Below are 22,024 nucleotides of genomic sequence, written 5' to 3'. Positions count from 1 at the left end.
TACAGAGTACTTTCTCCTCTAATACTACTAGTTTTTTTTACTAGGGCCAACTTTCAGAGTACTTATCCATCTTATCCCACTAGTTTATTTACTTTTAAGAGACCTCATAGGAGTTGGTCAAGCCCAAACCTATGAAAAGATAGCAACAACCAACTCGCACCCACTCAGACATGTCCCACCAGGCCACCATAACCCATCATGTGTAGTTTTTCCTAGTCATCTAAGAGTTACATGTAGAGTACAGAGTACTTTCTCCTCTAATACTACTAGTTTTTTTTACTAGGGCCAACTTTCAGAGTACTTATCCATCTTATCCCACTAGTTTATTTACTTTTAAGAGACCTCATAGGAGTTGGTCAAGCCCAAACCTATGAAAAGATAGCAACAACCAACTCGCACCCACTCAGACATGTCCCACCAGGCCACCATAACCCATCATGTGTAGTTTTTCCTAGTCATATAAGAGTTACATGTAGAGTACAGAGTACTTTCTCCTCTAATACTACTAGTTTTTTTACTAGGACCAACTTTCCCCATCATGTGTAGTTTTTCCTAGTCATATAAGAGTTACATGTAGAGTACAGAGTACTTTCTCCTCTAATACTACTAGTTTTTTTACTAGGGCCAACTTTCAGAGTACTTTCTCCTCTAAGAGTTACAGAGTACTTTCTCCTCTAAGAGCAAAAGAAATTTCAAAGAGGGTATTGGAGAACTTTTTCAAATTTCAATGGTACACAGGTCATTTCAATATTTTATAATGGCACACAGGTAAAAAACTCAAATAATATAACAGGCACATATAAAAGTCTTGGCCATATTACAAATAAAAGTCTTAGGCCATATCCATAGGCACATTACACACTAATATCAAGTCTGATGCTTGCACGATGCATCAAGTTCAAGCCTTACACAATATATAGCAAGTTCAAGGCTTCCACATAGCAAGACACAAGCTTACTTAGACCACAAATATAAAGTTCTATATGGTACTAACAAAAGAACCATCCCATGACTACAACTTACCCTTACTGCCCAGGGTAGTTGTCAGCAATGTGCTTTGCAACCCAATTGAATTTATGTTCAAAAGGCAAGGAGTTGAAAGCTCTAGCTATGTGAGGATGTTGGACCAAGTAGGAATGGTAGAAGGATAAGTGAGTCGAATTGAAACTACCACTCATAGCCATCAAGTTGTCATACAAATCATCCGGCACATCATTGTCAGGTTTCCCCGCTTCCTTTATCGCCTTGGCTAACTTGGTACTTCCCCATTTAATTGCAGCAACCAATGGATCTTGGTCAGTCATGGCCCTCTTCTTGCCCTTGTCCCTCTTCTTAGGATTGGTGGCCTTGGTAGCCGATGAAGTTGCCGCATTGTTGTCTTCATTTGCATTCCTATCACTCTGTACCTCCATCCTCTGTACCTCATTGTCCCAGTCATCTGTACTGTCTTCCTGTGTACCTAGAGGCACACCCGAGTCCTTTGCAAACTTGCCTGTAGCCATGGTACTTCCAAATATTGTGTGCATCTCCTCAAAGTGTTGAATAGGCTTGTTTAGAAAATCAGCATCAGACTTGTGATCCTGCAATATATGTACATTTTTAGCAACTACTATTATGTGACAACTAATAATTCAGCAACTATTATTAGATTATTATATGTGAGAACTAATAATTCAGCAAATACCTTAATATGATTGTTGTAGTGCTCATCATCAAGAGTTATAGTGAAGGTATCTTCATCCCAACCAGCAGCACTCAAACCACGAAGGTCACATATTTTACGAAACTTCTTTTGCCATGTCTTAAGGTGATTCTTAACCTGCTCACCACTGCGCACAATGCCAAATTTCTCTTGAAGAGCCTTTGCACACCCATTGTAGTGAACCATCTTGAAGGTGGATGAAGTCTTGGTGCCATTAACCACTAAATTGGCAAGGTATTCGAGCATGCAGGCTGACCAAGTTGAAGTCCAAGTAGCATGTCCACCAGTCCCTGCACTACCCTCTGCTTCCATTCCCCTACAAAATAAACAATGCAATATATGTCCTCAAATAATAATGCCAACAAAGTAGCAAACAAAGTAGCAAACAACGTGGCAATCAAATATCTGTAGAAATATGTCCTCAAATACAATTTCAGCCCTCAAATACAATTATTATATTGTCCAAGAAAAAAATACAACACAAATTACATTGACTGATACTAGTTTCCATGGCTTTGACGATCTGCCCACATTTGGGCAGCCAGGCCTTCCCTAAAAGCTAGCATAATGGCATTCTCACTTGCTGTCCCAGCATATGTGGTGTGCTGGGTGTCCTCATCGTTGTCACTTGGTATATTGAATTCATCACTCCCATCTTCAATCACCCAATTATGAATGATGCAGCAAGCAACAACAATATCAACTTGAGTTTCATAAGGAAAAAAAGGAGAGGCATCATCAAGTACTTTGAATCTCCTTTTTAGTGCTCCAAATGCTTGCTCTACTATGATTCTCAATGAGCAGTGCCTACGGTTGAACAATTCCTTCTCATTTTGCACCGGATTCCTCCCCCATTCATTCAAGTGGTATCGTACACCCCGAAAAGGGGGTAAAAATCCTGGTTTGGCTCCATATCCAGCATCAACTAGGTAATATTTACCTAACATATGATGCATAGTTAGGTTACATCTCAATGATCTATTAATTTTGATGAACAAATTTATGGACAAGACATAGGTTCTTGTATTACCTTGTGGCACACGAAGGCCACCCTCACGTGTTAAAGCATCACGTAAAACTAGTGCGTCATGTGCTGTCCCCTCCCATCCGGCCAACACATAGGTGAACTTTTGGTCAAAATCTACGGCTGCCAGTACATTTTGAGTACAATGCTTGTATCTACCACGAAAAGCATGCTGCATTTCCTTTGGAATAGTGGCTCTTATATGTGTACCATCAAGTGCTCCTATACAATCCTACGTGATGTTCAAAGAAGTCAAGATTAGGTCAATTAGGTTTGGCAAAAAATAAACTTAGAATATGACATAAGGTTGAGCTTCACACCTTAAAGTATGGATACCACCTTGGGTCTCCTTCAATTTTAGCTGGAGTGTCCAATGAAGGGGGCCTAATATAATCATCTCGTAGCTCACCAATAGCATGAAGTACTTTGTTAAAATAACGACTGACCGTTTCTCCGGATCTACCAAAATTGGTTGCAATTACTCTATTCCTAACATTGTGCCCCACAGTATGCAAAAACATTGCCACTTGCTCCTCAACACACATATGAACGGTATCTTCAAGTAAACCACGATCTCTAAACAACTTACAAAATCTAAAGAAACGTGCTTTGTTCATTCTCAGCATGTTTACACAAGTTGTGTCATCCTTCCAGATTTTGTCATTGAGGTATTCCATTCTCTTCCTATCCCTTTCATATATTGGTGCATAAGTAATCCCTTCCCTTCTTGCAACTCGTTTTCTTTTCCTAGAGCGAACAACAATTGCCATGACACACAACAACCAATGTGCAGCAGCAGCAAAAACAAATGCCTTGAGCCTGTTATTCATCTACATACAGCAGCACAATCAAGCACAGCAGCACAATCAATATAGATCAGGTAGGTAAAAAGCAAATATTCAGAAGCAGACCCCATCCAATTCCATATAAGAGGTAACATGGTCTTAAAATTCATGTAGTTTGATTCAAAGTTACTTACAATTTAAGTCTGAGCACAATATACTACTGAAAGACCATCCATAGTTTGTTTCTATTCATAGGAAAAGGGTGCTCCTAACCATCTAGGCGTTGTACGCAAACGGCGGCCCCGCTGGCCGGTCAGCGGGCGGGGGGTCGAGGGGGGGACGCCCCCTCGCGGGTTTCAGGGCAGCGCCCTGAAACCTCTCGGCATTTCATCAATCGCATCAATGAAATCGCTATGAAATCGCTATGAAAAAGTAACAACAGAACAAGACTAAACTAGTACTCACCTGCAGGGATCCGGGGCAGAGGGCGGCGCCGGTCCAGGGCAGAGGCCGGCGGGCGGGCGGCTCCTCGGGCGGACCTGGAGGCGGGCGGGGCGGCACCTCGGGCGCGGCGGGGCGGCTCCTCGGGCGCGGCGGACCAGGTAGGGTCGGCGCGGCGGACCAGGCGGGGCCGGCGCTGGGCGAGGCCGGCGCTGCGCAACCCTGGCGGAGATGCGGGGCTCGGCGCTGGGCGGCGGTGGTCTGATGGAGCGGTCGAGTGGAGGGGAGGTGAAGGGATAAGGTTTGGGGTTCTCAACCCGAGCGGAGCGGCTCCGTCCGCCAGATTTCGACGGAGCAATCGAACCCGCATATTGGAGGAATATTCTCCTGGGGTCGAACCCAACCCATCCCAAACCTCCATCCAAACAACCAGAAAATGGGTCGAACCCATTCGGGTTGGCTCCAGCACTCCAACCAAACAGACGGCTAAGGTTGTTTGGTCCACCTCCTAAGCTTTAATACCTATCTCATCAAATATTTAAACATATATATATATATAGTATTAAATATATATTAATTACGAAACTAAATATATAGATTAAAACTGTTTTGCAAAATAATTTTTTTAGTCTAATTAGTCCATGATTTGACAACATGGTTCTACGGTAAACATGTGCTAATCACGAATTAATTATGCTTAATAAATTCGTTCAAACATATTACTAACAGATTCTGTAATTTATTTTTTTATTAGTATCTGAACACCCCATGCAACATCCATATATTACACCTCCTAGAAACATCCCTAATTTCTACCGTAATAATACAACTTGTCAATAACATGTTTATTATAGCAACTTTGACCGTCCGTTTCTTCTCACGAGCTGATGATGTTCGTACTCCTACATATATTCAATGAAAAATCATATGATATGAAAAGTTGAAGAAGTGTCTAAGAACCTTTTATCGAGAAGACTCACTGCTGCAGTAAAATCTAACGACAAATAAAAAAAAGAAAAGTATGTGAGTTTGTAGCCGGTTGCAATTCTGACAAATCGAAACAATAAACATAGCACACAACAAAAAAAAACGTATATACTTTTGCAATATTATTCTCCATTGGTGTTCATTACACAGAAGCAACTGATTGCACCAGTAAACTCTATACTTTATTATATCACACATCTGTATATATCTATATTGTACATATTTTTAGAATATCACATCTACTTACAAAGTAGAGTTGCAGGACAATATATGTCAACTAGAATTGTATTCTTTATAGGACTCAGGGAGTACTAAGAAAGTCTTCTTAAAAAAACACACTCCTTGTCTATCTTAGAGTCTCATTAGATGAGATAGAGACTATAAGAACTGACTCACTCTCACTTTGATCCCCTGTCATTCCTACTTGATGCCAAGCACTGCTACATCCATTACCCTTGCCCAACCTCCTTTGCACATCTCTACCACCAGTTCCCACCACTAGGGATGCAAACCGTTTTGACTATGAGCCCATGAATAGGCCTAATTTTTAAGGGTTATGTGGTTAACACCTCTAAAATTAAGTCTATTTACGGAGTTACAGATAATCACGCTTGCATCTATATCCACTAGGGCACCAGTATGGGTTACTACTACATTCCTTTATGTTGACCAGTCTCACCTTGACGCCTTTGTCCAGACCATACCTAACCCCTCCATCGTCCTCGGTAAGACTGTCTCCAACGGCGAGACGCAAACCCAAAAATACGTCGCGCACAGTGCTTTAGGTATCAAAAACCCTCTCCAACGGCTAACCCAAACGCATGACCCATTTTGGGTACCAGCCCAAACAACACGCAAAAAAGCATCTCCTCTCTCATGGCTACGCAAATCTGTGGCCCGCCCGCGCACGCCTCCGCACCACCGAGGTGGCCCACTCGCCGTCGCGTCGGAGAAAGCCCAGGCGTCGGCGCCCTCCTCGTCCCCCCCCCTCCCTCTCCCCTCCCAGGCCTGACCCCGCGACTCACCCGCGCGAGGGCGCGCGCGTGTGCGCGGCATGGCCGCCGCCGCCGCCCGCGTCGAGCGCCGTCGGGCTCTGCTTTATGCCGCCACGGCCACCCTACGCCCGGGCTCGGCCGGATCTGAGGCCACACGGCGCCCAGCCCCTTCCTGCCCGCCCGGCGCTAAGGAGGCTCCACGGGGTCCACCTTCGCCGCCGCTGAGCACCATGAGCGGCCACAGCAGGAGAGAGGGAGAGGGGGAAAGTCCGCGCTGCGCCACCGCCGCCGTGGTGCGCCACCTTGCCGGAGGACGGCCAGCGGAGAGGGGGAAGAGAGAGAGGCGGCTCGCCATGCCAAGCTGGGCTCGCCATGCCGAGCCGGGCTCGCCCGCCGCCGAGGCCCACGTCCACGCGTAGCGCAGGGAGGCCGCCGCGTTCGGGACCCGCCGCCGCGCTGCCTCCTCGGGAGAGAAAGGGAGAGGGAGAGAGGATGGGGAGGCGACGGGAGCTTCGTTTGCGTCGGCTGTTGGAAAACGAGATTTTTTGCGTCCGCGACCCTTCGTTGTGCGCTACTCAAATCATGATATGCGTCTCGTTTTTAGGTCTGGCAGGTTGGAGACAGTCTAATAGCCCCAAAAACATGAAGCGCCCACAAACTACTTCCACCAATAAGTTATTTTCCTCTTTGTCCATCTCTCTACATTCGGGGGTTACAAGGAGGCTTATCAAAGCTTGAACCTAATAATCCATACAACGTCGGTCCTAACTCTTGCTCGAACACTGAGTGGAGAGGTGAAGAAAAAACTCAGGTGTCAACGACAAAGGTCATGAATGGAGTAACATATATAACTTTTGCAAAATGTTATCACTATCAATGTTTTATGGTGAGTATGTACCAACAATTCTTTTTGGAACATCCCAGCTCACCTTACTTGACAACACGCTCCATTTTCAACAAGTCTTCATGACTTTTTGCATCACTTGACATCTTGGTTTAAAATACATTAGCAAATTAAAATATATATCATTCATAGCGAATTGAAGTCGTTGTTCATACAAAAGAATTTAATCGCCATATATGGAGTGCACGAGACTATCCTCTACAAGGGCATCTTCATACTTCTCCAAAAGTACCCTTTACAAGGGTAATGCAATGTTTTCTCAACAAGCTGCCTAATAGGGAATTTGGTCATTTACACTATTTTTCATACAACGTGCTACAAGCTGGGTTGTTGACTTGTTACAGTCTAGTGCCTAGGTTATTAAAGGCGGTACTCACTCAGTCCCTAAGTAACTGTCATTATTGCTTTCTGAGAAATAATTTTAACTAATTTTATATAAAAAATTAAAATTTATGGTACATAATTAATATCATTAGATAGATCGTTAAATCTATTTTCATAATAAATTTATTTGGAGATACAAATTTTGCACGTATTTTTTACAAATCTAGTCAAACTTACGACACGGAGTCGGAAACAAAAAAACAATAGTTATTTAGTGATGGAGGGAGTATGTTTTTTGAGGTAAACAGGAGGGTTGCCCCCTACTTAATATTAAAGGTAGTATGTTAGTTGGTTTCAGTTTCAATTATGAAAAAACTACGATCAACAATCCAAAACTAAAAATAAATAGGCCCAAAAGTAGACTATTAGATTATATAATATGTTTTCTCTGTTTCATTATATAAAAACACATTTTTTGTTTGCCAAATTTTTAGCAAATATTTTTGTCCAACTTATAGCTTTTTTTTGACTCATCAAATCTGTGGTAAATATTTTTTTTTACAAAACTAACCTCAATAATTTGCAAATTGCAATCCTGGTGAAGAAATGGCAGAGCGAGCGGTAAAGCTCACCGCCAGTGAGCGGAAGTGGGCGGTGGCTCTCCCTGACCCCGCGCCCACACTGCACTGCCCTCTTCTTTATCACTCGCCCCGACGCCGCGCTAGCTTCTGACCTGACCACCGCAGCGCGGAACACAAAAGCTCACCCCCACCAGCACCACCCCCACAGACCTCGCCTGCACGTCACGGTTACCGAGGCTATCCCAAGCAGGCGCTTCCGGCTTCCGGATTTCCGCCTCTCCCTTTGCAGGCAAAAGCGGCGACACCTTCACAAATGCCGCAGGGCGCCGTGACTGCGGCCTGAGAGTGCGAGCCGCGCTACCGGAGGTCCGGGTCAGGCGGGGGAGCGCATTGCGATGGCGGACTCGGCGGCGGCGGACGGGAAGGCGGACAAGGTGGCGAACGGAGGAGGAGGAGGCGGCGATGCGGCGGGGGAGGGGAAGAAGAGGGGGGACCAGGCCGTGGCGTTCCACGAGCTCTTCTCGTTCGCCGACAAGTGGGACCTGATGCTCATGGCCGGGGGCAGCCTGGGCGCGCTGGCGCACGGCGCCGCCATGCCGTTCTTCTTCCTGCTCTTCGGGGACCTCATCAACGGGTTTGGCAAGAACCAGACCGACCTCCGCACCATGACCGATGAGGTCGCCAAGGTCCGTCAGTTCTTCATTCTTTGCTCACCCGTTTGTACTTTGTTGCCTATCTCGGATATGGTTTCTTTCGCCAAGATCACCGCTTCTCGTCTCAACTCTCACCTGTGTTTATGTCATGATTTATTTCCTCTGCTCTTCTCTTGCAGTATGCGCTCTACTTCGTCTACCTGGGGCTGGTGGTCTGCGTCTCCTCCTACGCAGGTGACCTCCCCCTATCCATCCGCCATTCCCCGTCCCCCTCGAGTTCCGTACGATTCCCCGGCCACATCACATCCTCAGCCTGCTCGCTTTGTGGGCCGATAAGCTCGATAAGCTCGGCTGGTTAAATCTAGATCGTGGGAGAAAAATATTATATAAGCTGTCTGAAACCAATAAAATAAACGAACAGGCTGCCTGTATTCTCCGACGCACCATGGTTCTTGTCAAGCATAGTAATGGAGTACAGGGGCCTATTCGAGAAATAGGATCTAGGCCTTTGTTAGTTCCTTCAAAAGTCTCAACGTTTGACACACGAAATATTAAATATAAAATATAGACTAAAAAAATAACTAATTATATAGTTTGTGACTAATTTACTGGATGAATCTTTTAAGTCTAATTAATTTATGATTTGACAACGTGATGAGACAGTAACACATATGTTAATGACTGATTAATTATTCTTAATATATTTATCTTGGATTATGTAATTTGTATTTTTTATTAATATCAAACATCTCCGATGTCACCTGTCAGCAACTTTTTACTGTAGCAAATTTGACTATCTATTTTTTCTTCTAAAAAAATCTTAGATACTTCAATGTATATAACACTAATGAAGTATGTTCAATAAAAGATCATATATGTGAAAACTTGATGTATCTAAAAATCTTTTGTAGGAAAAAACATATGGTCAAAATTGGTACAGTAAAAATTCGGTGACAAGTAAAAGAAAACGGAGGTAGTAGCTAGATTTACATGGTGTTTAGATCCTCTGACTAAAATTTAGGAGGACTAAAATTTAGGAGGTGTGTCGGGAGAATATTGTATGTGGTGTTTGGATACTAATAAAAAAAATAAATTACATAATCCGTCGGTACTCCAAGACACGAATTTTCTAAGCCTAATTAATCCGTCATTAGCACATGTTTACTGTAACAACACATTGTCAAATCATGGACTAATTAGATTTAAAAGATTCGTCTCGCAAATTAATCGTAAACTATGTAATTAGTTTCGTAATTAGTCTATATTTAATACTCCATGTATATATCCAAATATTCGATAGAACAACGACTAAAATTTAGAGGGCAACCAAACACCACATTAAACAAGACCCTAGTCATGGCCGGTGGGGCATCTGGAAGACCACCCCACTCAGTTACACAAGTCCCGTCACTTTCGCGGACGCGCGTGTAGCGCAGCGGCAGAGCTCCGGTGGTGGGAGCCGGCCGGGGTTCGAACCCCGGTTCTGCACCGCTTGCTCGTGCAAGCAAAATAATTTCCAGGTGTCTACCTCTCTCGCGTGATGCCACAATGAAATCGTGATGTGCCCGTCGTCTACGGAATCAGTGGATATCGGTGATCTCAAAAAAGACGCGATCTTCAGATCTGAGGGTAGTTGTAGGTTTGTTTGTACATGGATGGTGTGTGTAAGGTGCGTGTGGTTGTAGGTTTATTTATACATGGATGGTGTGTGTAAGGTGCGTGTGTACGAACAGATACTACCGCTCCCCAGATGAGAGGCAACCAAAATAAAATAAAATCCCGTCACCTTCACTCCAAACGGGGAAAAGTTAACAATTACTCCGTACATCATGTTTGTCTCGTTTTCGTGTCGACGAATCCGGAAAGCGGGCTCGCCGGCGTCCACCATGCCGGCCGGCTGCCGGCGGCGTGGCCTGCTGCTTCAGTCTACAATGGCGTTTGCAGGCTTCCGCACTATCGTTTCTTGCACACCGACTGAAGCTGCATTTTCTTTCCTTTTCCAGAGATCGCGTGCTGGATGTACACCGGGGAGCGGCAGGTGATCGCGCTCCGGAAGGCGTACCTGGACGCCGTGCTGCGGCAGGACGTGGGGTTCTTCGACACGGACGCGCGCACGGGCGACATCGTCTTCGGCGTCTCCACCGACACGCTGCTCGTGCAGGATGCCATCGGCGAGAAGGTCGGCAACTTCATGCACTACATCGCCACCTTCCTGGCCGGGCTCGTCGTCGGATTCGTCTCGGCGTGGCGGCTTGCGCTACTCAGTGTGGCCGTCATCCCGGCCATCGCTTTCGCTGGCGGCCTGTACGCGTACACGCTCACCGGGCTCACTTCCAAAAGCCGGGAGTCCTATGCCAATGCTGGCGTCGTCGCGGAGCAGGTAACAGCGACTCTTGCCTCCTGCCGTGTTTCCCGTGGGGAACTTGGCTGCTACGGGTATACTGCTGATTTGTGCCATTATTATATATATTTCTCTTGGCTTAGGATTAGGATTCGTGTTCGATAAATCTGTGCATTTCTTAGTGGACGCTTGGACTTGGGATAGAATTGGGCTGGTGGGTTGGTAGTATTTCCTGGTGCTGTCTGCTGATTAGGAGCCAAAAATCTTGTTTTTTATGCTGTATAGGACGACTGACCAACATGCCATTTGTTCTTTTTCAACTTTTTATGCTTTGGGAATCCTATGAGCCATTCCACAAACTTGGTGGGGCAAGTGCCTTGTGGGTTTCTGCTTTTCACAGGACTTGTTTGGCTCAACTTTTGGTATGGTGGCGCTGTCGCCCCATTTTCTACTTGTGGATTTATTTCAAGAGGGCCTATTTGCACAAAGCTGATTGCGCAATGAAAGTAGTAAAAATAACTAAAGCCTGTTTAATTTAATCTAAGTGACTAGGTTTGGTAGCCTATGCCTAACAAAAGGAAATATAAGCTCCTCACGTTTGGCCTGTGGACTACTTTACCCCCTGAAGAATAAAACCATATATCCAACACCCTAAAATTTGCCAAACCATTAAAAAAAAACCCTGCCCTGGTTTTGCTACCCGGTTTTGCTCACTTGGCTGCTCACTTGGCATTCCACCGTGGCAAAGGAACATGCCGAAGAGTAGAGCGTGTGCGTGGAGTACGTACGGGTAGTCGGGTACAAGTACAACACATAGGCTCGGCGGATGATGAGCTGCCTCATACTTGGCGCGCAGCCAGGGCGACGTCGCTGCTGCCGCGCAGTGCCTGGTCGATCTCTGGTGCTGCTTCTCCGTGGATGTGCTGCTGCTTCTCCATCGATGTGTCGCCGCTGCCGTGCACTGCCCGGCGTCGCTTGGTTCGTTGGCAACGCAGCACGAGCAAGCAGAGACGAAGCAGCTAGGCAGCTACTACCTAGCGCGTGGACGAGAATGGTGGCGACGCAGTTGGAAGAAGTCTGGTGGCACTGCGGCGCGTGCATGCATGACCGGAACTGTGAATTGATCAGAGGCCTCTTGGAATGCCGGCTCTCTTACTAGAGTCCGACGGGTACGTGTTAATTATATCGAGGAAGAGCCCCTCGATTGGCCACACAAATAGATGTGAGTACAGAAGCTAACAAGCCGAGAGAGCTGGTCGTGACTCGTGAGTTTGTTACAACAAGCTATCTTCACGTATGACTACATCAACACAACTAACTATCACGACCATGCAAATCAAGAGTTTGTTAGCTGATATTTATACAACTCCACAACCTATCCTATCGAAGCCACAGCCCACAGGAGATAATTATCACGTCTTTCAACACGGGCCTTATATAAGTTAAAGCACACGATCGAGCTGACGATGACGAGCAGACAGCCAGACATACGAGAGTCTACGCAGGAAGAAGAGGCCGGGCTGACGAGAGTTGGCGCTCTCCTCCCCCTGCACCCTGCGGAGGCGCGAGCATGACCACGAGATCCAGCTCCACCGCGCCGGAGTCAGCACCGCCACCGTCTCCCGCAGTCCCGCTCGGCTGCTCGTAGGAAGGACTGTGTGAGAAGGGTGCCAACAGCAGCAGCGAGCCAGCGACGACGAATGAAAAGAAGCCAGGGTGTGTGTGTGTGGGTGGGCGGGAGCAGAGGGAGGGGCGAGGAGTTGGTGTAGAGGTCGATGGCGGCGGCGACGTGACTGCAGCAGAGCCGTGGACGACGGCGTGCTTGCTGGCGAGGATGATCTTGCCGGCCGCGCGAGCGCATACTTGCACTGGTTCCCGATACCCCGTCGTCATGCCTGCAACTGCAACTGGATCCATGACACCGGAGAGAATGAGATTGGAGCAGCGAGGAGGCTGGTGGCGTTCTTGGCTCTCAAGCTAGAGGTGGCCGGTGGTGTAGTGCATCTGCTAGCGTCGCCAGTCCTCTCAAGTCTCAAGGTCAAACGGGTGGAGCCGCCAAAGCAGCTGTGTGCGATGGTGGTTGGGAGCGAAAGCAGATGCAGCCGAGTCAGTGGTGTCTCCTTGTGGAGGTGTTTTGGCGGGAACGGAAGGATATTTCCCTCCAGAACATGTGCTGTCCGCTCATGTGAATTTGCTGTCCCTCAAGATACAAAGGGTCCACTGCCAACATGTCATCCTTTGCCACGATGGAATGCCAACTGAGAAAACCGGATAGCAAAACCAGTGGCAGGGTTTTTTTTGAATGGTTTGGCAAATTTTAGGGTGCTAGATACATGGTTTTGTACTTCAGGGGGTTAAGTAGTCCACAGGCTAAACGTCAGGGGGGTTACGTAGACTTTTTCCCCTAACAAAAGGACAGTTAGGTTGTTTTTTGAAGAATTATTGACCTAATTATTTTAAGTTGATTGTACAAAAATGATGCATATTAATTCTGTGCACAGTTTCGATTGTGATATTTCTTATATAGCCTGTCAATTGTGGCGTAGGTTGTTTTTTGAAGAATCTATTGACCTAGTTATTTTCAGTTGATTGTACAAAAATTATGCATATTAATTCTGTGCACAGTTTCGATTGTGATATTTCTTATATAGCCTGTCAATTGTGGCGCAGTACTGAATAAAATTTAATCATGTAACTTTGTTAGGATAATATATTTTGATTCTTTTATGGGTAAAATATGATCACTGTGAAACATATGTAGTGTTAGAGAGGATTCTGGGAATTGAGTGAACCATTTTTAACCATGTTTCGGTCATGAGCAATTGTTGATAAGAAGGCTGCTGATTGCTGAATGCCTTTGTTCCTTTCCATAAGGAACCGACATACATTGTTTTTTTAAAGCCAAAATGACATATATTTATTCATGTGAAATTACAGCTTGTCTTGGATTCTGTCAATTTCCTTTTTTGTAGTGTGGAGTACTTCTCTATGCTATGCCTCTACCAGCAATAGGTGGAGTGTTTGTTTGAATTATTTAATTGCAACAGTTGTGACTTGACACAATCTTTCTTACCCCTCCATAGTCCATAGACATATTTGGCAAACATTGCCTTATGTGTGGTGAGCAAATTATCAGCCACACCTTAGGCATGTTTTGGCAAAGAATTGTGGCAATGACTAGAAGGGAACCAAACATGGCCTAAACAATTTAATTTGTTTGTCATACTATGTACACATTTTTTTTGACAATCTATTAGTCACTATGTTGTAGCTTGTAAGAATTAGTTTCTTGCCATTCTACTTATTTGGTGACTGAGATAATTCTGGAACAGGCAATTGCACAAGTAAGAACAGTGTACTCTTTTGTTGGAGAGAGCAAAGCACTCAATTCCTATTCTGAAGCAATCCAGAACACACTGAAGCTTGGTTACAAAGCTGGGATGGCCAAAGGTCTTGGAATTGGATGTACTTATGGGATAGCTTGCATGTCATGGGCACTGGTATTTTGGTATGCCGGGGTCTTCATCAGGAATGGGCAGACTGATGGTGGAAAGGCTTTTACTGCGATCTTTTCTGCAATTGTCGGTGGCATGTAAGTGAAAAAAGATGTTGATATTATTATAATTCTGTTTCACTTATTTCCCCCGGTCCATGAGCTGTTTCCCTCATGTCTTGTGTGCAATAACTGCTTAATTGTTTCTACAGGAGTCTTGGCCAGGCTTTCTCAAACCTCGGAGCCTTCAGTAAAGGAAAGATTGCTGGTTACAAACTGTTGGAGGTCATTCGCCAGAAACCCTCCATAGTCAATGATCATAAGGATGGAAAGTGGTTGGCAGAGGTCCATGGAAACATAGAATTCAAGGAAGTTACTTTCAGTTATCCATCAAGGCCTGATGTTATAATCTTTCGGGATTTCTCTCTTTTCTTCCCTGCTGGTAAAACGGTTGCGGTTGTTGGAGGCAGTGGGTCTGGAAAGAGCACAGTTGTGGCTTTGATAGAAAGGTTCTATGATCCTAATGAAGGTAGCATCAGACATCATCTTAGAGGCTGTTGATTTGCTTCCTTTGAATTTATGGACTCCTTTTAAACTATTGGCTAACTTCATTTGCATTGCAGGCCAGGTTTTGCTAGACAATGTCGACATAAAGACACTCCAGTTGAGGTGGCTGAGAGATCAGATTGGTCTGGTAAACCAAGAACCTGCTCTTTTTGCAACAACAATCCTTGAGAATATACTGTATGGAAAGCCAGATGCAACTATTGCAGAAGTTGAGGCTGCAGCGACTGCATCCAATGCCCATAGTTTTATATCTCTTCTTACAAACGGTTACAACACAATGGTGCGTCTATATTTTTTCCACATACGTGTAAGTTGGGTCTAATCAATTAAATATTAATTTCTTCATTTTTTCATTCACAGGTAGGTGAGCGAGGCATCCAGCTCTCTGGTGGTCAGAAACAACGTATAGCAATAGCTCGTGCTATGCTGAAGAACCCAAAGATTCTGCTCCTCGATGAGGCTACCAGTGCATTAGATGCAGACTCAGAAAGCATTGTGCAGGAAGCTTTAGACCGTTTGATGGCTGGGAGGACGACTGTAGTTGTTGCCCATCGTCTGTCCACTATAAGAAACGTGAACATGATCGCTGTGATCCAACAAGGCCAAGTTGTTGAGACGGGGACACATGATGAACTCCTAGCAAAAGGAACCTCTGGAGCATATGCCGCCCTTGTCCGTTTTCAGGAAACAGCACGGAATAGGGATCTTGGAGGTGCATCTACCCGCAGGTCACGGTCAATTCACTTGACAAGCTCACTTTCCACCAAATCTCTCAGCCTAAGGTCTGGAAGTCTAAGGAACCTCAGTTATCAGTACAGTACTGGAGCGGATGGTCGCATTGAGATGATTTCTAATGCTGATAATGACCGCAAATACCCACCACCACGTGGATACTTCTTCAAGCTTCTGAAACTGAATGCACCTGAATGGCCTTATGCAGTGTTGGGGGCCATTGGTTCTGTCCTCTCAGGATTTATTGGCCCAACTTTTGCCATTGTTATGGGTGAAATGCTTGATGTGTTCTACTACAGGGACCCCAATGAAATGGAGAAGAAAACTAAGCTATATGTGTTCATCTATATTGGCACTGGCATATATGCCGTCATTGCTTATCTTGTGCAGCATTACTTCTTCAGCATCATGGGAGAAAATCTTACAACCCGGGTTAGGCGGATGATGTTGTCTGGTATGTATTTTCTCCATTCTGAAATCAGTTTTTGTGGTGTCATTTGAATATGTTGTGAATCTCTACGATATTCACTGCAGCAATACTTAGGAATGAAGTTGGTTGGTTTGACGAAGAAGAAAACAATTCAAGTCTTGTGGCTGCACGTCTAGCTGTTGATGCAGCTGATGTGAAGTCGGCTATAGCTGAGAGAATATCAGTCATCCTGCAGAACATGACTTCCCTTATGACTTCTTTCGTTGTTGGATTTATCATTGAATGGAGAGTAGCAATACTTATTCTGGCCACTTTCCCTCTACTTGTGCTTGCCAACTTTGCTCAGGTAATTTCTTTGCCTACTTTTAAGTGATTGATGTCTTTCTGTCATCTTGAGACTTAACCTACTGTTCAAGTCCATCTTTAAGAAAATATGAATGCCAACACGTCTTGCCAGTTTAGTTGCTTGTCGAAATCAGAACAATTCGTAGTTTTATACTGGCTGTGTAGAATATGTACTGATGACAACTTCACTATCTCTGAAATAAGAATGTTGTTTCTTTTTGTGCTTTCAGCAACTTTCAATGAAGGGCTTTGCTGGTGACACGGCAAAGGCACATGCCAAGAGCAGTATGGTTGCAGGTGAAGGAGTGAGCAATATCCGCACCGTAGCGGCCTTCAACGCTCAAAGCAAAATCTTGTCACTCTTCAGCCATGAACTGCGTGTACCAGAGCAGCAAATCCTCCGCCGCAGCCAGACATCAGGTCTTCTGTTTGGCCTGTCGCAGCTCTGCTTATACTCCTCAGAAGCGCTCATCCTCTGGTATGGTTCTCATCTTGTGCGGTCACATGGGTCCACCTTCTCCAAGGTCATCAAGGTTTTTGTTGTCCTTGTGGTGACTGCCAACTCCGTAGCTGAGACGGTGAGCCTCGCCCCAGAGATCATCCGTGGAGGTGAATCCATCCGATCCGTCTTTGCCATCCTCAACAGAGCAACAAGAATTGAACCTGATGATCCAGAGTCAGAGCGGGTCACCACCATCCGAGGGGACATTGAGTTGCGGCATGTAGACTTTTCGTATCCAGCACGCCCAGACATTCAAATCTTCAAGGACTTCAACCTGAAAATCCAAGCAGGGCGCAGCCAAGCACTAGTCGGAGCCAGCGGTTCAGGGAAGAGCACGGTCATTGCTCTCATCGAGCGGTTCTACGACCCGTGCGGGGGGAAAGTGGCCATTGATGGCAAGGACATCCGAACGCTGAACTTGAAGTCCTTGCGGCTCAAGATCGGCCTCGTGCAGCAGGAGCCAGTCCTCTTCGCTTCGAGCATCCTTGAAAACATTGCGTACGGCAAGGAGGGTGCGACCGAGGAGGAGGCGATCGAGGCGGCGAAGACGGCGAACGTGCACGGCTTCGTCAGCCAGCTGCCCGATGGCTACAAGACGGCGGTGGGCGAGCGGGGGATGCAGCTGTCAGGCGGGCAGAAGCAGCGGATGGCCATCGCCAGGGCGGTGCTCAAGGACCCGGCCATCCTTCTGCTGGACGAGGCGACGAGCGCGCTGGATGCGGAGTCCGAATGCGTGCTGCAGGAGGCGCTGGAGCGGCTGATGAAGGGGCGGACCACCGTGCTGGTGGCGCACCGGCTGTCCACGATCCGAGGGGTGGACCGCATCGCTGTCGTGCAGGACGGGCGGATCGTGGAGCACGGCAGCCACAACGACCTCTTGGCCCGGCCGGAGGGCGCCTACTCGCGGCTTCTGCAGTTGCAGCACCATCGCGTCTGAGGTCTGATGCCGCCGTGCATCCTCTGATGATATGTTAATTACATGGATGATGACATCTTCGTTTTGGAGGTCTGGGTTGGCGGGTTCTTTTTCGGTTTCTTGGGTTGGGCGGTGGTCGTGCGGATGTAGATACCAGGCCAAACCGTGTTGTGTTCTTATGCATAAACTTGGAACATGTGATCTGTATCTTCTCCCTAGAATGGAATGTACCATGCAATGCAACTCCTCTTCTTTTCGTTCACCGTTCTCCATCTGTTCTCGCATTCTGTATCATGCAATGCAACTCTTTTCGTCCACCTCTCCTGATCTGTCCTCTCATTCTTTGGCAGTAATAAGTTTATCGTGAGATCAATGGTAATGTGATTTTGAAGAGGAACCGATCCGAATGCCCCGAGCAAGCGTAAGAACAGATAGGGAAATCAATGGAAATTTCAGTTAATTCCTCAACTGCACATAGGCCGTAAACGGAGGCCAGGCCATGGAGTAGGCAGCACTGCAGGTCGCAGCAGAAGATCAGGCTATCCTCCTAAGAGCGCTATCCAAAGAGCTTCTGCAGCAGACGCCCTCGTCTTAGAGCATTTGCAAAAGTTTTTCTTAAACTCGCTTCTCTAAATAATCTTTTAGAGAGCTATTTACATAAAGAGTCGCGCTCTATATCTTTTCATACTCCAACAATTATTCTATGTCTTATGCGCACTCTAGAGAGCCAATCTAGACATCTAGCTCTCTATCCTTGACTAGCAAGAAAATCCAGAATAGAACATGTTAATATTTGAAGATCTAAAAACAACTCCAAAAGCCTCTTTATATCCTTCCTAATTTATAGAAATAGAGATTTTGGTGAAAAAAACCTCTCCAACAGTTTATTTAATTATATCTCTAAAAACAGAGATCCTCTATTTTAGATTTCTCACTAGCAAAAAAAAAAAAAACGGAAAGCGGTGTTGGTTCTTTATAGTGCGTGTAAGATGTAGTTGGAGAGTGAAAAGATATAGAGAGCAATTTTTATTCAAATAGCTCTTCAAATGATGATTTAGATTGTGAGTTTAGAAAGGCTCTTGGAGATGTTCTAATTAAAGAAGCTGCTTGATGGCATTTTTTCATCAAAATCCCTATTACTATTAATAATGAAGGTTATAGATAGATTCTTAAAGTTGTTCTTACTTCTGATGTACAGGTAGGAAAAAAGAAACTCAACTCCAGCTGAGTATCTCTTAGAGGCTCTCCTCTAGGGCCCCTTCCTTTTTCTATTTCCCAACTCTCATCATCCATTTCTATCCGGATCCATGGTGCCCACATGGCTCCTTCATAGGCGCCCTCATCTCGACTGGCTTCATCGCACACGCGACCTCCCGATAGCCTCTACCTCACCACCGCGGGCTCCTCTCCATAGAGCGCCTCCCTATTGTGAGCGCGCCTCACGCCGAGCCTCTCCTCCTACAGTGATGGAAGAAGAAAGAAAAGAAAAGAAAAATGCATTCAGCTGACAGAAGGGTATCACTTGCCATAAAAAAAGCATGAGCTTTAAATGGAAAGCTATTGCTCAAGTTGGAGTAGAAATTTAACTATTTAAGGATTGGAAAAACAAGGGAGACGCTCAAATCTTAAGCAGATGTTCTGATGTAGGGCCATTGCTGGAGTGTGGAGATGCTCGTCTTCAATTATTTCTTTGAGAGGCCCATGTTTTTTTCCTTCTTTCAGGGAGTTCGGCCCATCGTGTACAAAAATGGTGATGTTTCTCCGGCCCATAATACCATGTGTAGGCCTAATGTAGGGTCCTGGTGGAGCTCCTTCTTCCTGTCTTTATACGCTCTCATCAAATCGTAACAGTACCTGAAATGCCCTGGGCTATGGTGCTTCATGCGAACAGTACATAGCTTAATAATAAGCTTAATCAGACCGTCCACTCTCATAATGGCAGAGCACAACCTGACCAGGCCTGCAATGAATTAATGGAGCCGAGGTGACCCTCCTGCACTTTGCGTGCCAGCCAAACTAGGCTTTGCATGGTCGCTGGCACGTCGGGCTCTTCCCCCGGCTGCACTCGGCAGTCGTCGTAGCCGTACGCTCGGTACCAGTTCCCCCCTTGTGCAGTCACGATACGCGCCCCCCTGCCGGTACACCTGGTTCCTCCCCGGTTGGTGGCACGTTGCCTCGCACGCGCACTGTGCGTGCATGGGGCGCCGGACTGTCGCGTGTCGCCACACAACACGACGCCGCTCGCCCCGTAGAGAGAGGGATGGATTTGCTTGCCCGGCCGGCCGGTCCGCGCGCGGTGTACTTGCGAGCTGCAGCGGCCGGATCGGAGCGGACGCGCCGCGCGGTGGTTGCCAGGCGGACTACTTGCTTGCTAGAGAGTACAGAGCACCGCGGCACCGGCTGACGAGTAGGCGTGCTTGTCAGTACGTGCGCGCGTGCATGTTGATTGATTGCCGAGCTAGTCGATCGCGTCGTCTGTACGTAGGATTTGGTAGCCAAAGTAGCATTGTGGTTACGTTGACACTTAATCGAGTCGTTAGGCCGGGTGGTCTGGTCTACAGTCTACGTACGTGTATCTTGACAGAACCTGTTATATACCTTTTGTCGTCTGGCTGACCTGGCGGTACAGTGGACAGACGGACGCATGTCTTGTAAGCATCGATCGATGCGTACAGCCCGAACATATACTGTCGACGCACAGTGCGTGGCACTACCGAGGAGATGAATGCTGCCATATGCGTGCGCGTTGTTGCTGTTGCTGTTGCTGTTGTCACTACTACAGAATGGACCTGTTGTCCCGGGCGGTAACAGCCTTTAGTCCCGGTTACCGCGCCGGGACAACGATCCCGGGATTAAAGGTGGAACCTTCAGTCCCGGGTCATCGAGCCGGGATTAAAGAGGGACCTTTAGTCCCGGTTGATAACACCAACCGGGACTAAAGGCCCTCCAGCCGAGCGAACCTGGCGCACCCTTTAGTCTCGGTTGGGGTTACCAACCGGGACTAATGGTTCACCCTTTAGTCCCGGTTGGTAACCCCAACCGGGACTAAAGGTTCCTTTTCTTTTTCTTTTTTTTTGTTTAATTTGTTTTCAGTTCAGTTACACGTATTTGTTTAATATATAATATGTTTTTATGTACGTATTCTACGTTGCTAATATAAATACACGCATGCATATAATTACATCTAATTCTCATCTTGAGCATTATTATATTCGAATAAAGTATGAAACTATATATATTATAGATATATATATATATATATATATGTATATATACAACACTTTCATAATCTTGTTCTCGAAAATAACGATATCAATAAATATTTAATTTACATCATTTATTCCTTAAGATCAAGGTAGAACTCGCCGTTGGGATTTAGCACTTTTTCTAGAAGATATCCTGCTATTGACTCTTGAACTGCTTTCAGATGGTCTTTTTGTATGACCCTTCGTTTCAACCATTCAGTCTTGCATTTGAAATAAAAGGAAAAGTATTAATACACATATATGTATATATATTCATTTAAAAATAAATAAAAATTGATATATACGTACTCTGAGGACATCTTCAGGAGTTCTTCTTATGTGCGCAGTGATAAATTCACAAACGTAGTATCCACACAAGTTATTACCTGGTTCCTGCCGCAAACACCACTGTACGAGAAGAAGATTATTCTCATCATCTCACACGTAAATTGAAGTACGATATAGTAATTAAACACGTGAGGAAGTGTATATAGTACAACTTACTGGTATTTCAACTACATTAAGTGGTGCCTTGCAATCCTTGCGATGTTGCCGAATAAACTCTTTCCAAACCCTGTGCGACCAATAATGTACGATCGTTAATAAATTATGGCAAAGTCTATTCAATAATAGTTGTGCGCGAGAGATCGAAATTACCCCTGGATAATGTCTATCATATCTTGGTATAGTGCCCGTTCTTTTCTCAACGAGTCAAAGATTAGTAACCGACTTGAGTTTAACTCAATGACAATGAGTATCCAGTGAAAACTGCATTGGTTTATACACACACGTACATGCATATAAGTTGTATTGATATTACATAAAATGTGTAGACTACATTATTATTAACACTTACTCAAAGTTGTACGGGAAAAGTATTGTTGTCTTGTCGTGCTGCTTCACGAAGAACTTCATGATATTCGTCTGTGCTTCAGATACCCAGTGGTCCTTGACAATAATATCGGTTTTGAATACGATATAAGGATCAATGAAGCCAACACTGGTGTCTTGTATTCTTTGGAGCTCTGACATCTGTAATCTATATATAAATATAAGT

General features: G+C 45.6%; 2 protein-coding genes across 3 annotated transcripts; one reads left to right on the top strand and one right to left on the bottom strand.

Annotated features, from left to right (window-relative positions):
• Positions 1 to 769: 769 nt before the first annotated feature.
• On the bottom strand, positions 770 to 4,426 carry LOC136493821 (protein ALP1-like). 2 transcript variants are annotated; one of them, XM_066489958.1, is made up of 4 exons: positions 3,977 to 4,426; positions 3,047 to 3,556; positions 2,733 to 2,958; positions 2,026 to 2,642 (listed from the first exon to the last, which is right to left on the bottom strand). In XM_066489958.1, exons 2-4 carry the CDS (start codon positions 3,554 to 3,556, stop codon positions 2,203 to 2,205), a joined length of 1,176 nt encoding a protein of 391 aa, XP_066346055.1. In that variant the 5' UTR covers positions 3,977 to 4,426; the 3' UTR covers positions 2,026 to 2,202. The 2 variants fall into 2 exon arrangements, with proteins under 2 accessions (XP_066346056.1, XP_066346055.1); XM_066489959.1 differs by lacking the exons at positions 2,026 to 2,642; positions 2,733 to 2,958; positions 3,047 to 3,556 and adding exons at positions 770 to 1,580; positions 1,685 to 2,018.
• Positions 4,427 to 7,872: 3,446 nt separating this feature from the next.
• On the top strand, positions 7,873 to 17,984 carry LOC136492573 (ABC transporter B family member 19-like). Its single transcript, XM_066488542.1, has 9 exons — positions 7,873 to 8,429; positions 8,576 to 8,630; positions 10,400 to 10,776; positions 14,070 to 14,329; positions 14,443 to 14,759; positions 14,854 to 15,077; positions 15,158 to 15,983; positions 16,064 to 16,305; positions 16,535 to 17,984. The coding sequence occupies exons 1-9, from the start codon at positions 8,139 to 8,141 to the stop codon at positions 17,741 to 17,743; spliced, it is 3,801 nt and encodes a 1,266-aa protein (XP_066344639.1). The 5' UTR covers positions 7,873 to 8,138; the 3' UTR covers positions 17,744 to 17,984.
• Positions 17,985 to 22,024: the final 4,040 nt, after the last annotated feature.

This window comes from Miscanthus floridulus, chromosome 11, assembly GCF_019320115.1.
Source record: "Miscanthus floridulus cultivar M001 chromosome 11, ASM1932011v1, whole genome shotgun sequence".
Classification (NCBI taxonomy): domain Eukaryota; kingdom Viridiplantae; phylum Streptophyta; class Magnoliopsida; order Poales; family Poaceae; genus Miscanthus; species Miscanthus floridulus.
The sequence above is the reverse complement of the archived record's forward strand: the minus strand, read 5'-3'. Positions and strand labels throughout refer to the sequence as shown.